This window comes from Sinohyriopsis cumingii, chromosome 3 (assembly GCF_028554795.1).
Source record: "Sinohyriopsis cumingii isolate HCF-2022 chromosome 3, ASM2855479v2, whole genome shotgun sequence".
In the NCBI taxonomy this organism is placed as follows: Eukaryota; Metazoa; Mollusca; class Bivalvia; order Unionida; family Unionidae; genus Sinohyriopsis; species Sinohyriopsis cumingii.
In genome coordinates this window covers 109,124,991-109,150,432 of record NC_142963.1, presented here as the reverse complement: position 1 = coordinate 109,150,432, position 25,442 = coordinate 109,124,991, and the positions used below count along the sequence as shown (strand labels likewise).

Genomic DNA, 25,442 nt, shown 5'->3' with positions numbered 1-25,442 from the left:
GCAGACATCGTAACGATATGACTGAACAATTGTTAAAGAAATGTTAAATATAAAAATCACACAGAGAATTTTGACTTAAGTTCCCCTTTATTGCTCTCTGACGGATTAGTCGGACTTAGTTTTTCAAAGTGCTGTAGCTAAATCTGAAGTCATTTAATACTTTGTAAACATTTGTAAATTCTCACTCTGCGTCATTACTTTTGCACTTAAATAAATATCCTGAATATAGTTATAGACAGATTAAAGTATGTTTTTCTTTCATCTTTTATGCTATCACTGCAAAGAAACGAAATGTTGTTGTATCTCTATATACACTTTGAGTCTTTGGTACTACATGTTTCAGCATATAATGTACGTAACTTATTCCCAGGGCGTTACACACCATCTTATTATTTGTACTTTTTGAAAGATAAAAACATATTTTACATGTTTGATCTCATCGAAAGCTTGATCTTTGTTTCCTAAAATACCGTAGTTTTAGCGTGAAATTGTTTCAAAAGTAAGTACGAGTCGTTCAAGAAGAATCTTATCCCGTTATGTTCATCATCCATAACCATTTTACTAATGATCCTATATCCTATAAATATACAATTACTTATTTAATAATTTTTTCATGATTTGTTTTCACTTTATTTCAATGAAGAATGTTTACGGACTTAAGAGAATTCACGCGTAACTAATGTGTTATTTTCACCTGATATTAAGGTGAATCGGTGCAGGATGTCCCTGATGTGGCCAGATACCCGAATGACCGTAATTATCTGAACCATCGACCCATCCTATAAAAATTTAAATAAATTTGTAATGCATACCTTTTATGAAGGCGGAGTTAATGTCAACCAGCTTTAAATGAACCTGCACCCCATCGATGACAGGAACTTTAAATACCTTTTTTCCGTATTATGTGCTTTTTTCACTGTTGATAACCATTTTCATTTACAAAATCACTGGTAGTCATTGGTTCTGTAATAATTTATGAAAACATTCCGTTGCATCAATTAATCCATGGTCCTACATGTAATTGCAATTACAATTTCGATCATTCAGGGAATTATTCTTGGAATTTCAGGATCCGCGATAAAGCAATTGCTATGGATGAGAGTAGTGGATACAGTTTCCAAACAGGGAAGATAAAAAATTTCACCGTTATAGACTATGTATTATTTGCCCTTACGTTGGCATTGTCGGCCGCAATTGGACTTTACTATGCGATCAAAGACAGAAAGAAAAAGAACACTAAAGATTTTCTGCTGGCTGGTGGGAACATGAATCCCATTCCTGTGGCTCTTTCTTTACTGGCCAGTTTTATGTCGGCCGTCACGTTGCTAGGAAATCCGGCTGAGATGTACAACTATACGTTCATCTATTGGTGGATGGGAGTAAGTTATTTTCTAGTTGTTGCTGGCGCAGCCCATATTTTTATACCCGTCTTCTACAGACTCAGAGTTACCAGCGCCTATGAGGTAAGTTTGTTTATCTATCTATCTATCTATCTATCTATATATATATATATATATATATATATATATATATATATATATATATATATATATATATATATATATATATATAATCTCTATCTATCTATCTATCTATCTTTCTTTCTTTCGTTTTTTTTTCTTTCTAAAAACATTTTAAGAAGCTATGGCAATGCGGTAATTGAACTTATTTCCCTTTAAAAATCATAATCCTACTGATCTAAATTATTCATTATACACTAATAATCAAATACAATCATGTGCATTTACTCTGATAAATCACTGAGTATGACAATAATAAAGTTCATACATATGTTTTATATGTGACCTTGAAACCCGTGGATGAAAGCTATCTTGGTATATATGACCATCAGCTTCTTCGAGTCACGACTTTCCTTTAGTCCTTCAAACGACAAAGGATTTTCTAACTATTCTTCCCAAAATAATTGACCTAAAGCCTTAAAAAGTTGTCCAAGTAACGACTAAGTGTGACTGGTTTTATTTTAATAAGCCTTATGTCCGTCTCTTTGCAAAAATATAATATGGTTTACTGGAAGTATTTAAGTATTATATCTTAAACAACCAAACAAAACCAACACTTTCATCAATTTAATTTAAAATGGCAAAACCAAAAGATGAATGGCATACTGTACAAACAGCAGATACAGTCAATTCTACAGGATAAAGCTGCTAGTAACACCGATTTCTGGATTCACGGCTAAGTATTTAAGGCTATTCAGTACCGCAACTAGGGACCGCGAGTGTGCTCGTTACACTAAAACAAACTCTTTATGTTATATGCAGCCGTCGCATATATGATAGCGTTTCAATATATCGTTTGGCGGCCACTTGAAAACTGGTATATAGAATATTGATCAACGTCTTTTATGTTTTACACATTTATGTTTGGACTGGTCGATTATCCGTCCAGAAGGATGTTGGGGAGAGGATATCTAATCGAAATTTATCTTTAAGTATCCATTTTATCATAATATGGTACATTATGAAGTCATTTGAAATAGTGTATATTAAGCTAAAATAATCAAAAGTTCCAGTAAGAATATTGTAGAATGAGTCGTGTCCGGATCGATGCTCTTCAAAACTTTCTGTTGTTATGCTTATATACTTTGTTGAACTTTTTCTCGTTCAAAAAAAAAAAACATTTGTTTCAAACTGGACGATAACTTTTCATTTCATATATTCAGCAATACTGATTTACACTCTATTTTGTTTTTTCAGTATTTGGAGAAGAGGTTCAGTCGGGGTGTTAGAACAGCTGGTTCTATGACCTTCTGCACACAAATGGTATGCTATGTAATAATGTCTGTATTACCCATTTATCTTCGTGCGTGATAGGCCCGATATAAACTTTTCTGGCATTGATCTAGTATACACTCAGAATATATGAACAAGGCAACCATCTACGAAAAATGGCAACACTCAAGGAAGGCGGGCATTGGGAACCTCTTATTTAGCATTTTGAATGACTGGTCACAAAAACACTAAAACAGTACGGTTATATTTGCATAATGACACATCGTGTAACTGATCGGTTGAACACAATGCACGAAAATCGCATATATCGCAAACCGTACGCATTCGATCATCTTCTAGTGAGTTTATATCTCTCAAGAACATGTGAGATTTCGTTTGGTTCGGGATAACTTAGTAAGCTTATCAATCAGCCTGTGAGATGTTAATAAAAAATAATTTGATCATGATATAGTTTTAAATCGTTTACGCTACACAAGATCTTTGACAATGATATTTAAGTTTCGTGCAAAAAATATGATAACAAATGAGACCCACCATTCGTATCAATTGAACAAGTTTTCCTTTTACCGACGTTGTCGTGATAGTTATGTCTGGAGGCATTTATTCGCGGAGTCACCTGAGAGCTTTTATTGAGATAAAATCGGTTAAATATATGGTATGGTGTTTTATAGACATATTTGTAGTTATTTATGTTGGGAAAAAATGTGCGGATATATTTGAAGGTGGTCTGTATTTAACAGGTAACTAGAAAGTACAGATACCAGTACAATGGGTGACTGATAGTGAACTAGGTCAATGACCTCGACGCGTCAAAAGGTTATTTCAAGGTAAAGACACTAGCTTCTGATAAGGTCAATTATACGTCAGTCACGGGCGTAGGAAGAGGTGATCCTCCTGTTAACGAAACTGGTCACACTGGGGACAGTAGACTAAATACAATTTGTCTTATATTATTTTGTTAAAAGTCATTGACCATAACATATACAGTCAGGACTGGCATAGAACTACGAGTAATATCGATTAAGTCCTTGTGAATAAGATGCTTATGTTTTCAAGTAGGGGAAATGAGAGCAAAAGAGAATGGGGGGGGGGGTATCAGTGTGAGATTGAATTGTGTACAAGAAGAGTCAAAAGGGTAAATGGATTCATGGTCATTGTTGAATGAACGATACAATGCATAAATAACACATCTGACACACGTTTTGGGTACAGGATATCACTGTTTGGGTGTAAGTCGAGAATACTGTCTTCCTTAATAGCAAGACCAGTATAAGAGAGGGATGGTCAGAGAGTATATGAGTGTTTTTTTTAAAAACATGATTGTATCACACTGAACTGATAAGACAATATATGGTATTGGAAAGGATTGTATAACAGTGAACTGGTAATATAATGTATGCTTTTGAAAATGAATGTATAACAGCGAACTGGTCAGATAGTGTATGTTTATGGAAATGGTTGTATAACACTGAATTGGTCAGACAGTATAACATTTTGGAAATGACTGTATAACACTGAATTGGTCAGTGAGTGTATTTTTTGGGAAATAATTGTATAGCACTGAATGGTCAGATAGTGTATTCTTTTGGAAATAATTGTATAGCACTAAATTTGACAGAGAGTATGTTTTTGGCAGTGGCGTCACTAGGGGGGTCCGGGGGTGCGGTCCGCAGCGGGTAACATCATCAGAGGGGGTTACTGTCTATAAACGTTTTGAACCTTTATGCAGGAATTGGGTCCATGTGGGTGACAGCATGAGTTACCGCACATGACTCTACAAAATTTTAGAATTGTTGTGCAGGAAGGAGGACCAAGGAGGGGAATGCCACGAGTTACTGCACCGGGTGATACACCAACCCTAGTGACACCACTGGTTTTTGGAAATGATTGCATGACACTGAATTCGACTGATAGCGTTTGTTTTGGGAAATTATTGTATAACAATGAATTGTATAATATATATAATGGAATACATTTAACGTATGAATATAGTATTTAACGTTAAGGGTATGATTCATAGTTGGCAATAGTATTCAGCAATTCCAAACTGTATATTATCAGAAGTCATTAAAGAGGCACAACAGAAAATAGACCTTCACATGCTCTCTATGTATAGTTCAGAAAACGTTAATAACTTCTGGAATTATTAGAAAAAAATAAAAGTTTGACGCTAATAGAATTGGAATTTCAAACGTATTATGATCTGTGTCGTACCAAAATGTGTTGTTTCTTAGTTATGCCGACTCAGGGCACACGTATAATAAATTGGCCTTCGACTACCTGATGTACACGAGTACAGTTAGCCAAAATCGACTAACACGGGTACAAATACAAAGCGAAAGAGAAGCGGACCCGAAGCAAGTACAACTTTCCAGAAGATGAAATCTAAGTTTCTGATGTAAATGAAACTAATAAAAAAACCGGTAATTTACGGACGCAGTCTCTGTCACCTTTCTCTCCCCAACCCGCGTATGAACAAGAACCACTGTAAATTTAGTCCCATATATGAACAAGTGTTATTTGAGGAACATTATTTTTTTAATAGCATGGGTCAAGCTCACTGAAATGGTGTGTAGGTGTTGGGTCGGGGAGAATGGCGAGAAGTTAAAACAGAATTAACACAGGTGTCGTTGCAACAATTCCACATTTGAAACCTACAGTGTCTCCAATTGACTTTTCTTTTTTTCAATTTTCAACGTATAAAATTTTAATCTGAGGAGTGAATGGCAGACGAGTAGTGGACTTTATAAATTTCTACCCTTAACTATGTTATCTATATTAATTGCTGTCATTAATTTTGTCCTTTTGTCAAGTCAAACAATACATTCTCTGCATTACAACCGTAACTCTCTCTCTCTCTCTCTCCAAAAAGTATGTGGTCAGTCAATTGATCAGTGTTTAATGTAAATCACTTCGGCTTTACATGCCCAATACATCTCACCTTGCCGTTGCTGCAACGGACCATGTAGCACTGACAAAGACTATTTTGTCCTGAATAGTAAACAGATGTACTGCAGTCTCAGCCTTAAAGTGTATAATTGCTTGAAGTGGTTAACTAATGCTTGGAATAAAAAGAAAAGTGCAAATTAGAACAGCTCATATTTGTCACAAGATTGTTGAGTCAGTCTCAAAACTTAATTTTTTGTCTTTGCAATACAGTATCCATGATTTCACGAAGAGCATTAAAGTGGGCATTGGGAAGATCTGATTTAAAAAAAAAAAGGAATTTAAACGCATTTTTGAAATGACATTGGAAAAAAACAATAATAATTTGATCCAAAAAATGTAGTTTGACTTAATTTAATTTAATTTAATTTTTTATTTTATTTTAGTTTAGTAAACATTTATCTAACTTTTTGTTTACCTTTATTTTTGATCTTAAGTACCCTAGGTTTTTGTTAACTTCTGGAAATACTTCTTTACATAGACTAACAAACACTTCACCTAGCACAGAGAAAGAAAGAGTGACAATAATAAATAATAGATCATTTTTAGGCATTCTGTGCATGAGGTTAAAAAATAACTTATAGTATCCCGTTTCCCTAGACTTGGGTATCCCATATATTTTGACTGGGGTAATCCGTTTCCCTAGACTGTGGTATCCCATATATTTGGACTGGGGCAATCCGTTTCCCTAGACTGTGGTGTCCCATCAATTTGGACTCGGGTAATCCGTTTCCTAGACTGGGGTATCCCATATCTTTGGACTGGGGTAATCCATTCCCCTAGATTGTGGTATCCCATTTATTTGGACTGGGGTAATCCGTTTCCTAGACTGGGGTATCCCATATCTTTAGAATCGGGGTAATCCGTTTCCCTAGACTGTGGTAGCTTTCAAATGTTCTTATTAAGTTCGTTCAGGGGCCTACCTCTGTTTCACCATGGATCGAATATCCTCTCCTTATTTCATGATACATTAGGGATCTATTGAGTTTTCTATAGACAAAAACCTTCAATCATAACTTCATCATCCATTCATCCTGTTAAAAAGATTTTTTATTGAACGATGTAATATTAATATACAATTCAATTAAATAAAATAACAATAAATGCGAAAGTAATACAGAAAACAACAAAAATATAACTACGACTGCTACTAATACTACATGTACTACTACTATTACTGCTGCTGCTACTGCTACTATTACTATTACACAGGGAGACTTTAAGTATAGCCTTCTATATTTATACCCAACATATTTGCATGTGTTCTAGTAAGCTACTTCTGTTGAATAACTCTTTGGTAGAATGGTCACCAAAAACTTCCAAGGTTGCAGTAAATAACATTCCATTTTCATTACAGTCTACTGCCATATGGATCATATCTTGTAGCACACAAAAGTTCATCAGCAACCAGTGCAACATCGTCAGTGCATGTGGGAGCAGGTACTGATCTAATTACAGTCTTGCAGCCATGCCTGGAATGTTTAAGAAAAGGTTAACAGACACTTGATAATCCCCAGTAAGAATCATACACTGTATTAATCCTTAATGTATAGAAAAGAAGGCTGATGATTCATCTTTCCATTTCACAGATGATTTGACAGCATCATGCATTTGATAAATCAAAGGTCCATATTTATGCTGACCAGATGACATGGACCTTGTCCTTGTTAGAAAAGTATAATTAATGCAAAAGATGATAACACGATCCCGCTGTATCGCGAAAAGTGCATAGCTAAAATGGTTAAATGCTCTATTCAGGATCAAATATCTCTGATAAATCACAAATAAGTTTTATTTTAATGGTTGAGATACAATTATAAATTTCTAATAAGTAGCAAATTATAATTTTTAATGTAGATGTATATGTATCCCATGACCTTGCATCAGATCACCTCTGCATTATATGCCATCTTGACGTATCGGTTACTAACCCTCCACCTTTATCTGCTACTAAGAGAAACCTCCGTATGATAAATAGAACCAAACTAATGCACGACATCCAAGCTAACCTAACAACTTGCTTACCTCCTACTGCAGAACAACTCGATAACTGCCTGCGTTCATTGCTTGACAAACATGCCCCAGCTAAAAAGTGCAGAGTATGAATTCAAAAGTGTTCTCCATGGTATAGCAGTGTTAGGGACCAGCTTCGCGCTGCTAAAAGAGACCGCCGTAAAGCTGAGAGGCTTTGGCTTTCCACCAGACTCACTATTCATAAGCAAATCTATGAAGCCGCTAAGAAGAATGTCACAAATATAGTCCATGCAGCGAAATCAGCCCACTACACTACTAAGATCAAGGAAAGTTTCAGCTGCAAAGAACTCATCGAGATTACTAACAAGCTAATGTCAAGGAACAAATCAACACCACTTCCAACTACCTTCTCTCCAGTCGACCTTCCGGACATGTTTGCAAATTTCTTCCGTGACAAAGTACAAAACATTAGAGATAAGCTTGACATCACAATTTCAATTGACTCGTCGTCACCATACAGTTGGGATACAGAATTTGAGCGGCAACCATTAGCAGCATTTGAACCTGTCTCTATGGATTTCGTACGTATAATCCTGATGGAGAGTGCACCAAAGTCATGTGAACTTGATCCAATTCCAACATCACTGCTGCTTGAGTGCTGCTTGAGTGCTTAGATCCAGTATTGCCTTCACTAACTGATGTTATTAATACCTCTCTCTCATCTGGAGAATTCCCATCAATTTTCAAAACTGCCATTGTAAAGCCTCTGCTGAAGAAACAAACACTAGACCATAACGATTTAAAGAACTACCGCCCAGTTTCTAATATCCCATTCATTTAATTTTCTTAGAAAAGTTTGTTCTATCCCAGCTTGTATCTCATCTAAATTCAAACAGTCTTTTTAGCAATGTACAATCTGCATATCTCCCTTGCCACAGTACTGAAACTACTCTTCTAAAAATAGTTAATGACATTCTCTCTACGTTGGATAGCGGAATGATTACAGTCCTCACTCTCCTTGATTTGTCTGCAGCATTTGACACAATAGACCATAATATATTACTTCACCGTCTCCAGCATGTATTTGGCATTCATGATACAGCCTTATTGTGGTTCAAGTCCTACATGGTCAACAGGACACAAATTGTATCTGCAAATGGAATACACTCCAGACCATTTGATCTATGTTGTGGTGTTCCACAGGGGTCTGTTCTTGGGCCTGTTCTCTTCATTCTGTACACTCATTCGCTCTCAAGTGTCATAGATCATCATCCAGTGTCTCACCAACTGTACGCTGATGACACCCAAATATACCAATCTAGCCACCCAACTGAAGTTGATGCTACCATCCAAGGTGTAGAGAGGTGCATTTCTGATGTGAAATCATGGATGACATGTAACAAGCTCCAGATGAATGATGAAAAAACTGAGGCCATTCTGATCTCAACACAAAGACTTTCTCATTCACATCCTTTACCTCAAACAATAAATATCAGCAATGCCAACATTACATTCACACAATCAGTACGAAACCTAGGTGTTACTCTGGACAGTACTCTCACATTGCACCAACATATCATGAACATATGCAAGGCTGCATATCTTGAGCTGAGACGCATCAGCTCCATTCGCAAATATCTTTCAGTTGATGCCACTAAAACACTTGTGTGTTCATTAGTACTTTCAAGGCTGGACTGTTGTAACTCAATTCTGTCTGGTTCATCTCAATATCTACTCCAGAAACTTCAAAAAGTTCAAAACACAGCTGCTCGGATCATACTTAGAGTACCACGATCAGAGCACACCTCCCCGCTGCTCTGTAATCTACGCTGGCTATCCATTTGATCCAGAATCAAACACAAAATTTGTTCTCTGTGCTACATTTCACTGTCGAACTCTAGTCCAACATACCTATCTGACCTCACCCATGTGTACACACCAGCAAGATACTTACGCTCCTCTTCTAACAATCGTATACTCATTATTCCCACTATGAAAACAAAGTTATATGGACAGCGTTCTTTTGCATACCAGGGCCCAGCAACGTGGAATGAATTGCCCACTGAACTTAAACACAAAGACACAGTGATTACATTCAAGAGGGCTCTCAAAACTCACTTATTTCGACTGCAAGAACAAACTTAAAGACCTAATAATGTTTCCTACCTGAAATATTCTCAGCATGTTTTTTATTTTTTAGTATTTTTCTAATTTCATGTTGTTTGTTTTTGTAATAATATTATTATGTTTTTTATGTTATAGGTGTTGTCTGATGTTGTAAAGCGCTTAGAGCTTCTAAAGATTAGGCGCTATACAAAGTCCTCATTATTATTATTATTATATGTACCAGTGCACTTGCACAATAAATTTGACGATGATATGATCGTTTAGTGTGCTTTCTTGTATATAATGGGACATGTTCCATCGTTTCCCTAAATACATCATCGCGTTGTAAAGAGTAAATAAAGCTCCCTGTGGTCACAAAGAGTAATTTTTCACCTTACAGATTTTTGTCATTAAGTTATAGTGAAAGTCAATAATCAACCATTTCGCAGATCTAGTATACCCATTCTGAGGTTTTCGAAGCATTTCTAAATATGGCGTTATTCACTAACTTGAAGAAAGAAAAAACTTTTTCAAATTGTTCACAACAGAACCTGACAGTTTACAAAAAAGAGGTTACAAAGCATAGTTCAGTTCAGTCAAACACAATGGGTGTACTCAAAAACTACAAGTCTGGTAACTCGTTTAGATGCCCATATTAAATGTTTCAAAACCGCAGGAAGTCGAAAACAGTATGCGAAACTATCTCAAAAATTTGATTAATTGCAATATGTCCTCGACATCGTCAGAACTGAGTGTAATTACTAAAATTTAGTTTATAATAAATCCTTCTATTTATAATGCATGCATAATGAGAATTCTTATCATTTGTCAAATACAAAATATTGACGCGATGTGTTTCGATTTTGTATTGTTTATAATACGAGTGGGAAATAATTCACTGTCCTCCAAGCTGAATACGTTCACGAATAAGTGATTCAGTTTATGGAGAGAAAAAAATAATTTCAAAATGGGTATGGGATATGGAATATCGTATCCGATTAGTTCTGACTGGTATTTGAAGTAATGTTCAATATGAGATATATCTTTCTTCATGGTTAACAAAATAGAGTATAAGAAGCATCCGTCATAGTCTATCTCGCGTTGACTAAAGTCAGCGTCTCTAGTTCTTGTACATGAATGCTACAATTTAAAGGCGCATAAGTAAAGAAAGTAATTTTGCAGTTATAGAGCAACCTTTGAGTCCCAACAGAAACCTCTGTTCACACATTTTTATATCGAGTCATATATTGTTTAAAATGCCTGGTTCAAGCAGTGTAATTCCTTTTTCTAATTCTTGATACGTGAGATAGGTGGAATTCTTGCTCCTGTATTTTAGCATAGCCGTTCCCGTTGTGCATCTGCTTCATCCCTAAACATTTTTGCTTTCCTATTCATAAAATACTTTGTGCTTCATTTGCTTACACTGGTGGAAATAAAAATTATTTTGCTTTCTCCTTCACACTAATGTACAATTTAAGCAGACCAGTTTCTATTCCCCAAAGTCCTACTATAAACAGAAATTAATACTCTCATGATTCACAACACGCTGTTCACTCTCAATATCAAGTTACAGCACAAGTGTGTGTGTGTGTGTGTGTGTTTTTTTTTTTTTCTTCAAATGTGCAACTTTAATACTAAGTAAATATTGGCTAACAGTAAACTTTGGCTTAAATGGAGCTTCGACTCTATGAACCGAGAATGTATTATGGGAGGAAAACGTTGTTCACCTACCATCACAATTTACATTAGTAACTTTCAATTGAAAATGTTACTATATCAAGCACAATAATATACACCAGAAAAGAATTTTTCATAGAACTTGAAGGATTCAAACTAAAACCACCAATAAAGAACCTTCAAGCCTCTTAATTAATGAATATTACACATTTTTCATTCAATAGTTAACAAAACATGGCTTAATTTGTAAGTTTGCAAATTAAGTTATTCGTATCATGATCCAACAAAACAAATTAAAATATATTAACGATCTATCGCTTTTTTCTCTGAATATTTTAGAAATAGCGCATATTGAAGATTACGCTTGGCAGCATATTGCAAGTTAATTCACTGAGGACCGAACAAAATAAAGAGATAAGTACACGGCTTCGTTTTGAGGTTTGCCGGTTTGGTCACATGTAATATAATCCAAGTTATTGAAATGATCTCTAGGGATATGAAGTCAATATTTAAGACGAAGATTGGGAAAATCCAGTTATCAGAATTGAACAACAACCTAACTGCAACAGATGCATACTATGGGTCCTGAGTTTGATATGCGGTAAATGGTGGTACATTTTTCTTGTTAAAACTTTTACTTCATAACTTTGAAGACGTTTCCTTTTTAAAGTATAGTTTCATAATTTTGATGGTGAAGTCGTATATATGAAAATTGCTTGGAATATGCTGAATCATGTGCTCCTCCATCCACAGTAAGTATTGAAACTGGCCACAGAGACCTCGAATAATTTCCACAGTAAGTAGTGAAACTGGCCACAGAGACCTCGAATAATTTCCACGGTAAGTATTGAAACTAGCCACAGAGACCTCGAATAAGTTCCATGGTAAGCGTTGAAACTGACCACAGAGACCTTGAATAATTTCCACGGTAAGTATTGAAACTGGCCACAGAGACCTCGAATACGTTCCATGGTAAGCGTTGAAACTGACCACAGAAACGTCGAATAATTTCCATGGTAACTATTGAAACTGGCCACAGAGACCTTGAATGATTTTTTTAGCAAGTATTGAAAGTGGTAACAAATCTTGAATAATTTCCTTTGTAAGTATTGTAACAGGCCACATATATCGAACAAATTTCATAGATAGTACTGAAACTGGCCACAGATCCCAAATAAACTCCATAGTAAGTATTGAAACTGGTCACAGATCTAGAATAATTGTTGCAGATCTAGAATACTTTTTATGTTAGCTCTTGAAACTAGCCACATATATCGAATAATTTAAATGACAAGCATTGAATATGGCCACAGATCTCCAACTATTTCCATGGTAAGTATTGAAACTGGAAACATATTTAGAATGCTTTCTGTGGCAAATATTGACAATGGTAAAAATGCTCGAATAATTTCCATGGTAAGTACTGAAAATGGCCACAGAACTCGCACGATTTCCTGTAAAATTAAACTCATTGATGAAACGTCAAATATTACTGGGTATATTGCAAACTTCTACCAGTTGTACGGCCAAGCTTTAGGGATATCGTTATTACGGAAAGTGTATCCATTTTGTTTAAAAACGTTTTTCCCCGTCAATACTATATGTCAGTCTTTTATAACTTTCTTCTGGCAACATGGCTAGTAACTCATAATTCAGAAGTCAATTCGTACTGTGTAGGCGATGTCGTTGGCCCGAACACCTCTACTTGTCTTTATGACTTATGTATTCAGTCACCAAGCCCTAGACTTCGAGTGACCTCTTAACCCGTCAATGTCATTGACTTAGTCACCATCAGTCACTGAATCAGTCACCGTTTCTGCTGGAATCTGTGCTTTCTATCTACTGATGGCTTTTTTACTGAATGAAATCAAATTCCATCTGCTCGTAGCCAGAAGTAATCTGTTCATATTTTGTTCAATGTTCTATAGTTTTTCACTCAAAACACGACTCTTTTTCATCAAAGACGCGCAAAATATGGTAAACCAAAATGGCTACAAGCAAAAGAGGTGCTGGATTGTGATAAAGTATGTGTTTGAGAGAGAGAGAGAGAGAGAGAGAGAGAGAGAGAGAGAGTCTCTGCAAAGATGCAGCCATCGTAAGTAATCATGCAAAAGTATAATAAGAACTGACTATATCTTTTTTCATGCATTTTCAGATCCTGTACATGGCAGTTGTACTGTATGCTCCTTCATTGGCCTTAAATGCAGGTATTGTGCAACTTACATATGCTCATTAACTTTGTCGTGGCATTAAAGCATATATTCTGAGCATTTAATAATAATAATAATAATAATAATATGGGCTTAGTACAGCGCCTAATGTTGAGAAGCTCTACATTAGATAACACATAAAACATTAACAACGACAAAATTACAGAAATGAACACCATGAAATTATAAAATTAAATTACGCTGACAATAGTTCAGGAAGAAAACATTAAGTCCTTAAGTCTGTTCTTGAACAGAGTTTGTTTTTGACCCTGTATCGAATGCATATCCAGTGAAGGTTACAGAGAAGTTTGTTACATTTCATCCATGACTTCACATCGTTGAATGGATCCTCAGCTTCATCTGGGGAGCTAAATTTATATACCTGAGTGTCATCAGCGTACAATGGTTAGACACCGGCTGTCGATCTATGACTCTTGAGAGCGGCTGAGAGTATATAACAAAGAGAACAGCGCCGAGCACAAAGCCTTCTGGAATGGCAATCATATATCAACTGGACTTGAATCACTTGACATTTTTAACTTTACATTATCTGTCTGCTAGACCTGAAAGTAGATTTAACGTATTGACTTCAAACAAAATCAGCACGCGACCAAATATATACTCGTTTAATGCGATTTGGTTGTTAATGTTATTTCAGGTAATGCAAATTAAACCTTCTTAACAAAAACGCATGCACAAAGATTGTGCTCTTTGTGTTCATAAAGCCAACTAAAATATATGAGTTACTGGAAGTAGCGGAAAATAAAGAAATGTTTCGAAAATGTTATCAAAGTTTTCCAGCATTGCTTTCTAACCATCACCCTACATTATCTTTTTTATAGTCGCATTTTCTAAATCATTTGTACCCATTTAATCAATGGTGTTGCCAGTGTGGAATGTTATATTGTATCAACGTCTCCGTTCACATTTATCACCATCGCCATTTAACAGTCAGGATAACCGAACTTTCATTCTCTCGTCGTAATAGTTATGTATCCATCGTCCATCCCATACGTAGGTCAGTTTTGTTTTCGTCTTCGCTCTTCTATTTCTATGCAATGCCGCGTCATTTCCGGTTTAAAACTGGAAACGTTTCCGTTCAAAACTATGGTTCTAATTTCATTTCTGAACAACAGCTATATTTCCAGTATCATTTATATTGATACCAACCTTGTTCTTTTTCGTAATCAACTTGGAGAACATAAAGGCCATGTTTTGCTAAACGTCCGTTTTTTCTTATAGAAAGATAACGTGGAAAATCACCAGGTCCAATTGCCATTTTCAAGCTAATATCTCTCTAGCTCAAGCAATACACGCATAATTAGTGACATTTTATAGTTCCAAACTAAGTCGTTGCTTACATGAGCCATGTTAATTCCACGTGAACACATTGTTTTCAAAACTTAACCTTCATAGTCAAATATTTACTTATTTAAATAATCACTAGTTTTGAACAAAAAAAATCTATTTGTTTATCATTGTTGGTTTACCACTGTAAAACGATTTACATTCATAAATTCGAGTTCTTAAGTTATTAACCAAACCCTATTATCAACATTTTATGACAGGGTAATCCTCTGGTAGATAGTTCCCGATTGACGTCATCAGCAGCCATATATATGTCGTATGCTGGCAGTTTTACTGTTGAGGTTTCGGGGGGAAAATGCTGATTCGTGTTTTCAAAATGTTTTGTTGTCTCAATGTAAATTGTCATCACAAGCTGAAGAGTTAATGCACCTAATTCATCACAAGCTGAAGAGTTAATGCACCTAAAAATTTCCACATATAGAATCGCACGCTTAGCATGCATTTTCGCACCCTCGTTGTTTGTGAATGAGTCAATAACATTTTCAGAGTCAGTCCTAACAAACTCCTTGATGACAAAAGAGACTGTCTTAACCGGATAGGACGTAGTGAACAGTGAATTTTGCGTATTGTTATTTCAAGTTGCCGTTATGAGCTGGCCCTTTGTATTGTTTAGTCACATGATAATGATCCCGGAATTGACAGTCTACGATCTTTTCATTGCAGATGTGACAGTGATCATTCGAAATTCAAATGATTCTCATCATCATCTGTAACTACCATCTATTTGAAATGATTCATGTCTGAGTGGGCAATCATTGAAATGCTGACCATGGACACGTACAATTTTTTAATGCAGCCTTTTCCCTGTATATGCAAGCGGAAAGGTTAAATGATTAACCTTTGAAAATATACAGACTTGATATGCTTACAAGCAAAGCGGGAACGTTTCGTGATTAACTTTTAAACATTTGCAAAATTGAGATCATTCATGTGCAATGATGTTGATTTTCTTATTAATGGGATTAGTGTTTACTTTCGTCACGTACAGGCATTCTATGTCCGCCAAACAACGACGGCCACTTTGAGCTGATGGTGTAAGTTTTTTTTAATTTTGCAACTGAATCTTCATAGTGTTGTTCAAGTCATAACATAACATCTTGTAATTTTCAAGTGTGTCACTCGCGCTGAAAGACTGAGACATTTTTACGACAAATCGTTTTTCTTTCCTGTTGATTTGTTTGGACACCAACCTTGGCAAGTCCTTGATACCAGCGTAAATGTAATTGATTATTGTTAAGTCCAGGACTTTTTCCATCGTCGAACTCTGACATATGGCGGCATGCAAAAGTTATTAACATGTTGATGTACTTTTTCCCCAGTTTGATCACCTTGTTCTGTCTGTTGAAGCCTTTATCATTTTCCTATGCAGTGTCATATATATTGATCGAGATGGTGAATTCAGTTTAAAAAATGTCCATGCTTTCAATCTTCATGGAATACATGTCCAAAACAGCTATTCCACTTGCTGAGGCAATATTTTTCTGGCCGATGAGTATAATGCTCAGGTCGTTCACAAAGGACTTTACAAAGCAAAATAAAATTTATTGTCATCGTCTTTGACGTTCATGAACTCCATATTGTCCTTGATGCAGTTTGGCAGACCGATGCATGAGCTCGCAATCAAATGTTCATATTAATTGATGTTGAGGTAAAGTGTATTTTGTTCTATCAGTGATATTATGGTCGAACCGAGAAGCAAGTTTGTTAAAAATTGTTATTCAAATTACTTAGTTTTCTGAGGATTTATCTCCAACCCGAGTGGCAATTCAAAATTTTTTATATTTCCTTCAGTTTCACTCCGTCTGCGCTTTGGCTGAAATTTTCGAATCTGACCATGATGGTCATCATGGTAATTTTCTAGAGTTTTTTTGACAGCTTTGAGTGTCTCCTGATTAAAGAAGGTGTACGGGTCGTTGCCAAGAAGAAACTTGTAGCTTTTAGCTGTCACACTCTAATCTTTCTTTGTTCTGACATCTACCTGTTTGAATCTCATACTACTGACTTCTTCGCGTATTACTTGTGTTTGTCGAATATTACGTCCTTGTTTCAAGACTTTGTTTATCCTTTAGAAATATTTTTTAATTGTCTCTTTTTCAAACTGTCCTATTTATTTATTCCTTAAGCCTTTATTTAAGTTTCTGCTTTGATTTGGCCAGCAAACTCTGGTTTTCATTCAATGATTTTAGTATTTCTCTTTCAATCTGTTCGATTTGCCCTGATTCCTTTTCCCTCAACCATCATCTGTGTTTGAACCAACCATATAGATAGCGAATGTTTAGACTAATCAATGTTGCTCTTAAATATGTTGATTCCAAAGTTTAAAAATGTTTTATAATGGGCCTCATACAATTGAATAGGCCCCCTTTGACCGTTAATTTGGAGTCTATAAATGGCATATCATTAACTTTGTCACCCCTATATTTAAAAGAATGGCATACAAGCTGTGATTTTAAAGATAAAGTATCTGAATTTAATGCAAAAGAAAAAGACTTAATTTTAACCATGTTTTATTAATTGGTGTTTAATAACCTCTCCGCGTTGCAACGTTTGAGTTAATAGCTGTAATTGCTCATGTCTGCCATGTGTGTGTGTGTGTGTGTGTGTGTGTGTGTCATCCTAATATGTGTATCTTGTATCTTTAAAACAAATTCTTCGCTGAAATCTTGACTTACTGTGTGAATAAATCTTTAGATCTTTTCCAAGTTCTACGTGACCTTTATTGACATGTAATGTTTTTGGATTGATGTTTGATTTATGAGGAAAATCATAATCTTTTAACTTCATTCCAATGGTAGTTGTAGGTAGCCTTGTTTTATATTTGGATTGATGTATGAACATATTTAAAAGGTATGTCTTGATTTATTAAGTTTCATTCAAAGGTTAGCTGTAAGTAACCTGTATTTGACTTTCTGTTTTAATGTATTCATAAGTAACATTTTTAACCTAGAATATTTCATCGCCCGCAAGATCAGGATCACAGTTTCGAACTTTCATTCTTACTGTTTTCCTAAGCTACCTTTTTGCTTTTGAAGTCTATCATTGTACAGTCTACTATCCTTTCGTAAAAATGCGTTGTAAATATTCCCATAACACTAAAATGAAACAATAAAGAGATCATCCAGTTTCTGTAGCTTCAAACTGTTTCGTACTTTGCTTTTAATGGTGTCATGTCATTTAACCGTTTGGAGATACAATCTGCGCAGGCCGTGACGATTTCAAATCTCTTACATCACATCTAAAACAGATCAGTCTAAGTTGTGTCATCTGCAAACAAATTTACACAATAAATAGTTCAATCCCGGCTAATATAATACATAATCTATCAATTTCAGATATGCCATCATGGCAATATTTTAATGTCAGGCCACTTCTTAACTGGTATGGCCTAATTTGGACATACTTTAGCATTCAATGCACCTCCACGTGCAAATGTATTTATATTATATGATCTCAAATATACTTAATTTAGTTTGAATATAGTACCATATCATTGTGAGTATTTGTGTATATATCTTTGTTTCTGAGAGAGAGAGAGAGAGAGAGAGAGAGAGAGAGAGATTATTCTTGTTTATATTCCTTACATGTCTTGTTCTCATAGGAAATGTTACTTTACCGGTGGTTTTTGTATCCGTTATTTGTTAATTTTATTATTAAATCTGAATGAATGAAGAGACATATTTCATAAAAATTATATTCATATATATATATATATATATATATATATATATATATATATATATATATATATATATATATATATATATATATATATATATACTTTTTCTTGTCTCTTTTTTATTTTCACAGTAACCGGTTTCACACTGTGGGGCGCTATTGTTTCTGTCGGTATCGTTTGCACTTTCTACACAACTTTGGTAGGTACTGCTTTTGCAATGTTTAATTGCTTATCATCATATATGATGAGTTTCAACATATTAGTTACACTAATTCTTAATTAATAACCTTTCTTTGTTTTTTGACATTTAAAAGTTAGGTGATCCTTAAATTATGGTACTAAACAAAGGCGTGAAAATACCGCACGTGCTTATTTTTTGTAGAAGCGCGATTCATATTTATGTAGGTAAGGAGATGGGTATTGACGTTACCAAACCAGAGTTACACAGACCAATATAAAAGAATTGTATTGCTTCAAAAAGTCTATAAAGGTGCATCATGATACATTAGTAATCAGAGCTTTTTGATAATTTTCAAAAATCTTGGCATACTTTGACCCAGACCAAATTTATTTCTGGGTCAAAGAATTGGGGATTTTTGTATGACAACGTTACAACACGCCGCCTTTCTACATGCATAAACTCACTTCTAATCCGACTAGAATGAAAGCAAGAGGGGTAGATCTAAAACTTACGTGAGTAGAATGAGTAGGTCCAAATAGTGGTAAACTAGATTCTTTTCTTCAGTTTCATTTAAGTTTCATCGCACGAAAGATATAGATACCATGTAGAACTGGGACCATGCGATCAGTCAGATGGGTAAATTGTACATTATATTCACCTACAAAGGAGAAAAGCATCTACTGATAGAAACCCCACCCATACACACATATTTCATTTTTTTATACTTTTTTTTTGCTTTTGCTTTTTGGGGTGGTGTTTTCTTTTGTTTTGTTTCAGAGGCAAATCTATCGCTCCAGTGATAGCATAGTTTTAACTCTAATGAATATTCTCTATGTTCCGGGAGCTGCGATAGCTTAGTTGGTGGAGCGACGTACTCGTAATCCAAAGCTCAGGCGGTAAATACCCATCCAGGCCCATCCGGGTCTGCTGCCTCGGTATGTCCTTGGGAAACGCACCAAGCTGCCATTTTCATAGCATCGAAAACAAAGAATGTGTTAGAAGTACCCTTAAAATATTACAAAATATAAAAAACACAAACCTATGATGTTCACCATTATTGAACGACACGCTTCAAAACGTATTAATTGCTTCCTTCTATATATCTCTTTAGTGATGATAAATTTTAATTCGATTCCATCGAAGGGTTCTTAAGTGTCTATCACCCCACCCCACACCAGTATATGAACACATAGAAGGCAGAAATTTAACACTTGGTTACTCAAAACATATGAATTAATTGTGGAAAATGTGTGTGAAGATTTTAAGCTATTGCTCATTTTTTCTAGTGAAAAATCTTTCAATGATATACAGCAAATCGGTAATTAAGGATAAAGAAAGGCAACATTTTGGATTAAGAAAAGTAAGTATAATATTTTACAGATCAAATATTTTTAAAATTATGTAAATTATTGAAAAATATAATCTTTACTTGACTTAACGTCATAAATATGAACAGAGGCATGCTCTTTTTATGGAGGTGGATTACCGCCATAATTCTATGCATGTATTTTCTATTCTTCCTTGATGCATTATTGAAAATGGCTGCTTGCAAGTGTTACTTTCGTAATTGTATGAAGAATATAATATAGAGCGATATGATTATGAAAGTTGCACTTGCAAGCAACCATTTACAATAATGCATCTAGGAAGAATAGAAAATACATGCAGAGAATTATGACAGAAATCCACCTCCATATTTATTCACGTAATAGCTTTCGTTAAGTCAAGGTTGCCTAATCTGCTTAAACCCTTAGCTCCATCAAGCAGACTAGTATCTGTATCCACTTTGCTACGGCCATTCCTGCAATATAATTTCAATATTAAAGTGATTAAAGTAGAGAGAGAGAGAGAGTAGGGTCATTGTGGGGGGAAATAGTGCGTCTGACAAAAATAGCTAGACAAAGTAGAAAAAGTTGGAAAAAATAGGGTCTCTGACAAAACTACTTTAAGTATGTCAGTTCAAAATATACGCATGCATGATTGCAAAACATAAAACAAAGTTTGTTTTGGCATGGAATCCTTTACTGTCGTACATGCCATTTAGCTTGTAGCCTAATCAGTGCCATTAGGCACACTAAGGAGTGCTTAGGGCACCAGCCCAACAGGGCACCAGAAAGATTAAAATTAGTTGTTGATGATAAAATTGGGTGAATTATATATGACCATTTCGATCCGCATGTACGAGTATTTTGATTTGGAATGGTGGAACGCTGTTATTTTTCCAACTTGTTGGCTTTTAATATTCTTTTCTTGTTTTAAGTTTCACTTTTGATGGGGGGGGGACATAATATTTTCAGTGCTTAGGGACCTTGAAGGTCTTAATCTGACACTGAGTCTAATATTGTGGTCATGCCTGTACCTAATGGCAATACACAGTTGCCCAATCATTTCATTCACAAAATACATAAATATTTCTCCAATAGATATGACTTTTTGCTTAGGAAGAATGGCGAGCACAATATTTTAAAGATGGCTGCTGTGGCGGCCATATTGGAAGTCACATGGGCAGCATTTTCATTTAGGATAATCTAGATATGTATTTTGGTAATAAAACAATGTCAGTATTGCCATTCTTCGAGGGGGAGAATCGATAGCAAACGTTTCAAGATGGCAGCTGTTTTGGCATTACTGTAATTCCGAGTGTCACCATTTCATATAAAACCAACTAGACCTTGCGATATGTGCAAAGTTTCATGACAGTCCTTCAAATACATTGAGGTAGTATCGATACCAGTCTTGACCTTCCTGACGGATAGACGAAGGACATTAGATTGACGCGAAAAACCAGCCATTCCATGCGATTTTCCGGTTTATCATCAGTAGAGATAACCAAAATCCATCCAAAACAAAGTGTTGAATACAATGGTATGAAAAGACTGCATAAATCCTTATGCGCAATATGTATTGTGGTTCAAGATAAACGAACAGATATTCACGATGTAGATGTGTATGTCAATCCATTTCCATTCCTGTTTGAGATGGAAACGTCACCAGACATTCAATCATTAGGTTACTCCTATTAATCCAATAACATATTACCGACTAATGCTACAGTCACAATTTCAGATAAGATATTGTATTAGCATTTTCAAGGAATCCTATGCCAAATTCTGCCAGAATACAGAAATGATGACGAAAAGGTGCACACATTTGATAGTAAATGAACGATATGAACAATGTTTCAACATAAAAAGGTATCACAAGTCTTTGGGTTGACATTTCATATATTTGTCATAGGCATGTTGCATCTATTAAAAAAAAGACTCCATCTGCAGTATGTACTCATCTGAGCTAACTACAGCCTTAATAGTATATATAAGCAAAACGTTCATCATAATAAATATACAGTACGAAAACATGAAGAAATTTCGTTTTCCACCAGAATTTAAACATGATCATTTCATACGGTGAATTCTTTGATCCGGAAATTATGTTATTAACCTGAAATAATAATAATAATAATACAACAACAACAACAATAATAATAATAATAATAATAATAATAACAATTTCAATAATGTTATTCTGTACCTGGTACTTGTTCAAGAACCAAGTTAAAAGATGAACGTGCATTAAAGGTCACCTGTGTACAACGACCAGGAATGCTATTGTCAGGTTTGATTGTACGGTCTTGTTAAATCAGGTTGACTGTTCATGAACCTTTCATGGTCCACGAATGCAAAATTGGACGTTGTATAAAAAGAACTTCAGGTATAAACAAGAAAAAAATCAGTTTTACCTATTATGTATCTTTATAAAAAAAAAATTAATGTTCAATTTGACAATAAACATTAAAATTGAAACTGATGAAAAATATTGTGGTTTCTTCTTTTTTTTTCCAGACTCATTGATTGCAGATAAAGGTTTTAACATCGATAATTAATGACAGCAAGGGGTTTATAAAAAAATCAAAAAGAACAAAACAAAACAAAAACATTTGCCAGCAAAATTAAAACTTTTCATATTAATTTTTGTAAAGCAAAAAAAAGCAAATTTAATTCAAGCCACGACAATCATAAATGAATAATTTTGCTTTAACTCGTACGGCAGTGTGTCATGGTTGATACCTGTGGCTTTTAAACTACTTTTTTGCGTGCCATCTTTTCATGCAGATTTTACCTACATGATGAATGTTTCTCGGTTTGTTCTCGTTTAAAGCATCATTTCCTCATAAAAAAGACAATTGTGATAATGGCTTAACGTAATTTTGTGTCTGTCTTCAGGAAAAGAAAATACCTTTGGAACAAAGGTTTATCAAAGTGAATTAAAATTAGGAATAGAAGAGGCCATCTAAAGACGATTTATTATTTAAATATGGTGAGGTGTTTCCCAGTCATTGCTGGTCTCGCACTAGTTTTACGATGTCAATAAATAGGCGACCAGGTAACCGTACAACACGCAACTGCACACAGGCCACTCATAACATAAACTCACTGGGTTTATAAGCGAAGTATAGAAAGAACGTGTTCTCATTGTTTAAATATCGTTTGTCATCGCAAGCCATGAAAGACAATCGGCTTTTAACGTATTTGTCTTTCTTGAATTAACGGACACTGAGAACAACAACAGACATGTACAAAATATGAAGATTTACATTAAACTTTCTTTCGGCCACTTGCTCTACTAAAAATGAAGAAGAAAACATTGATTCAAACTAATTCAGAGGATGTAAAACCGTATTGAATTGAAACTGTCATCGTGCCTGTTCAATCTAATTGATACTGTATGTATATGTATTAAAGACATGTCCAGCTACTAGCAGCGAATAGCCATATAGTGTGCCGTCTCATCATGGCCTTTGCTGTTCGCTTCAAATCATAGGAAGAACGAATACGGTATAACGTGTTCTGATAAGTCGACTGCAGTTAGATCTGTTTTATATATAGGTTTAATAACCTGACCTGAAAAAGTTAGTAACATAATATATTTACTCATTACTCTTGTAGGGTGGGATGAAAGCTGTGCTGTGGACAGATACGTTTCAGATAGGAATGATGATCGCTGGTCTCATTGCCGTCTTGGTCGAAGGAGCTAAGTCTGTCGGCGGCCTGACACAAGCATGGTCCTATGCGGAGGAAAGTGGGAGAGCAGTCATCGTAGAGTATGATATTTTGCTGACCTCTTATTCCCTTTAATGTCGCGAAAGGCGACAATTGGTCGCGATAATGTTGTCTGACGACCACTCGCAACATTTTGGGTCTCTTTAAGAAAAATAGTTCTAATATTGTACAGTTGTTTCCATAGTAGAACTACTTGAATCACACGCTGAGCCTCATGGACACCATGCTGCTCAGATTGATTGATTGAGAATGTAAAGGCTGGCTTTTTGGCCAGTATACAAAATATTAACATATTAATTCGCTGGATTGGGTTAAAAGTTATTGATGTATGTTCTAAAAGGACCAATATGCTGTGATTGATATGTCGTCCGCATATTGTCTGGCTTAAAATTTCAAGTGATACACTTTGAACTTCTGATTCTGGTGTGGAGGACAGTACATTTTAAAATCCTATCATTTGAGTTGGTAATCTAACCCCTCTTTTGTTTTTGTTTTTTACATTACTACTTATTTTTGTGAAGCTACTGCAGTGCATAAATTTTAAAACAGAGTTGGAGGATACAGGTAGGGAAGATGTTAAATTTCAGAGCCAATTTGCTATATTATCTGAATGAACTATCTTGCGTGTCAATATATCTTCTCGCCGTATAAGTTTCCATTAATACAAGCAACTTTGATTACCAGTACCCTATGTGTTAAAACCTATTTTTCAAAAACATTCAGTCGCAAAATCTAAGAAGAAAGTTACATAAATGCTGGAAATGAAATTCTTCCTGTGCTTAAGCGTTCGGTTTTATAATATTATTTGAATTTCATATTATAAATTTTGTTTCGGAAAGTTGGAGTCCAGACCCTGCTACACGACATAGCGTTTGGTCAGTTGTCTTTGGCGGGCTGTTTACGTGGATTGCCATATATGGTGTGAACCAGACCCAGGTCCAGAGGGCGTGCGCGTGTCCTTCTCTCAGGAGTGCTCAGATGTAAGTCACCACCATCACTACTATTATTGATTAATGTCAAGAGGTTCAAGGAACGCGGACTCAGATTGAGACAGATAATTTAAGGATTTTTTTTCAACTTTGTGTTACTTTTAGTAGCATAGCCGACATATTTACATTGTCTCTATTTTTTTTTTGTCAGTTACAACTAGGATACCCTCTCAGTAAATTCCTTGTACTTAAATATTACTTTCATTATCAACCAGTCATGACAAGCCCAACTCATATATACTCCATTTTAAATTCACCCATTTCTAGATTGGTTAACGTTCTTCCATAGCATTATTACTGTGAGTCCTGTAACTGCTTAATGCTTTGAACAAAACTGTAACAGAATTGAGGAGGACAAGAGACGAGGTGTTCTCTAACTTCTGAGGAAGTAAACTGATCAGCAGGGTAAATCACCCTATACCACAGTGACTGGCGGCTTTGCTATAACTTTTATAAATTTATTTTAGTAACACTTTATTTTCAGTTGTTTCCGAACTGTTTA

At 35.2% G+C, this 25,442-nt stretch overlaps 1 protein-coding gene across 1 annotated transcript in view; it reads left to right on the top strand.

The window, feature by feature from the left end:
- The first annotated feature begins 1,091 nt into the window (after positions 1 to 1,091).
- The window catches only part of LOC149803552 (sodium-coupled monocarboxylate transporter 1-like), a 42,819-nt gene continuing 18,468 nt past the window's right edge, over positions 1,092 to 25,442 (top strand). The window contains exons 1-6 of the mRNA XM_089953943.1: positions 1,092 to 1,463; positions 2,718 to 2,783; positions 13,612 to 13,663; positions 18,842 to 18,909; positions 23,838 to 23,992; positions 24,791 to 24,931. Of these exons, the coding sequence (XP_089810069.1) occupies positions 1,092 to 1,463; positions 2,718 to 2,783; positions 13,612 to 13,663; positions 18,842 to 18,909; positions 23,838 to 23,992; positions 24,791 to 24,931 (854 nt within the window). The remainder of the gene's footprint in view (positions 1,464 to 2,717; positions 2,784 to 13,611; positions 13,664 to 18,841; positions 18,910 to 23,837; positions 23,993 to 24,790; positions 24,932 to 25,442) is intronic.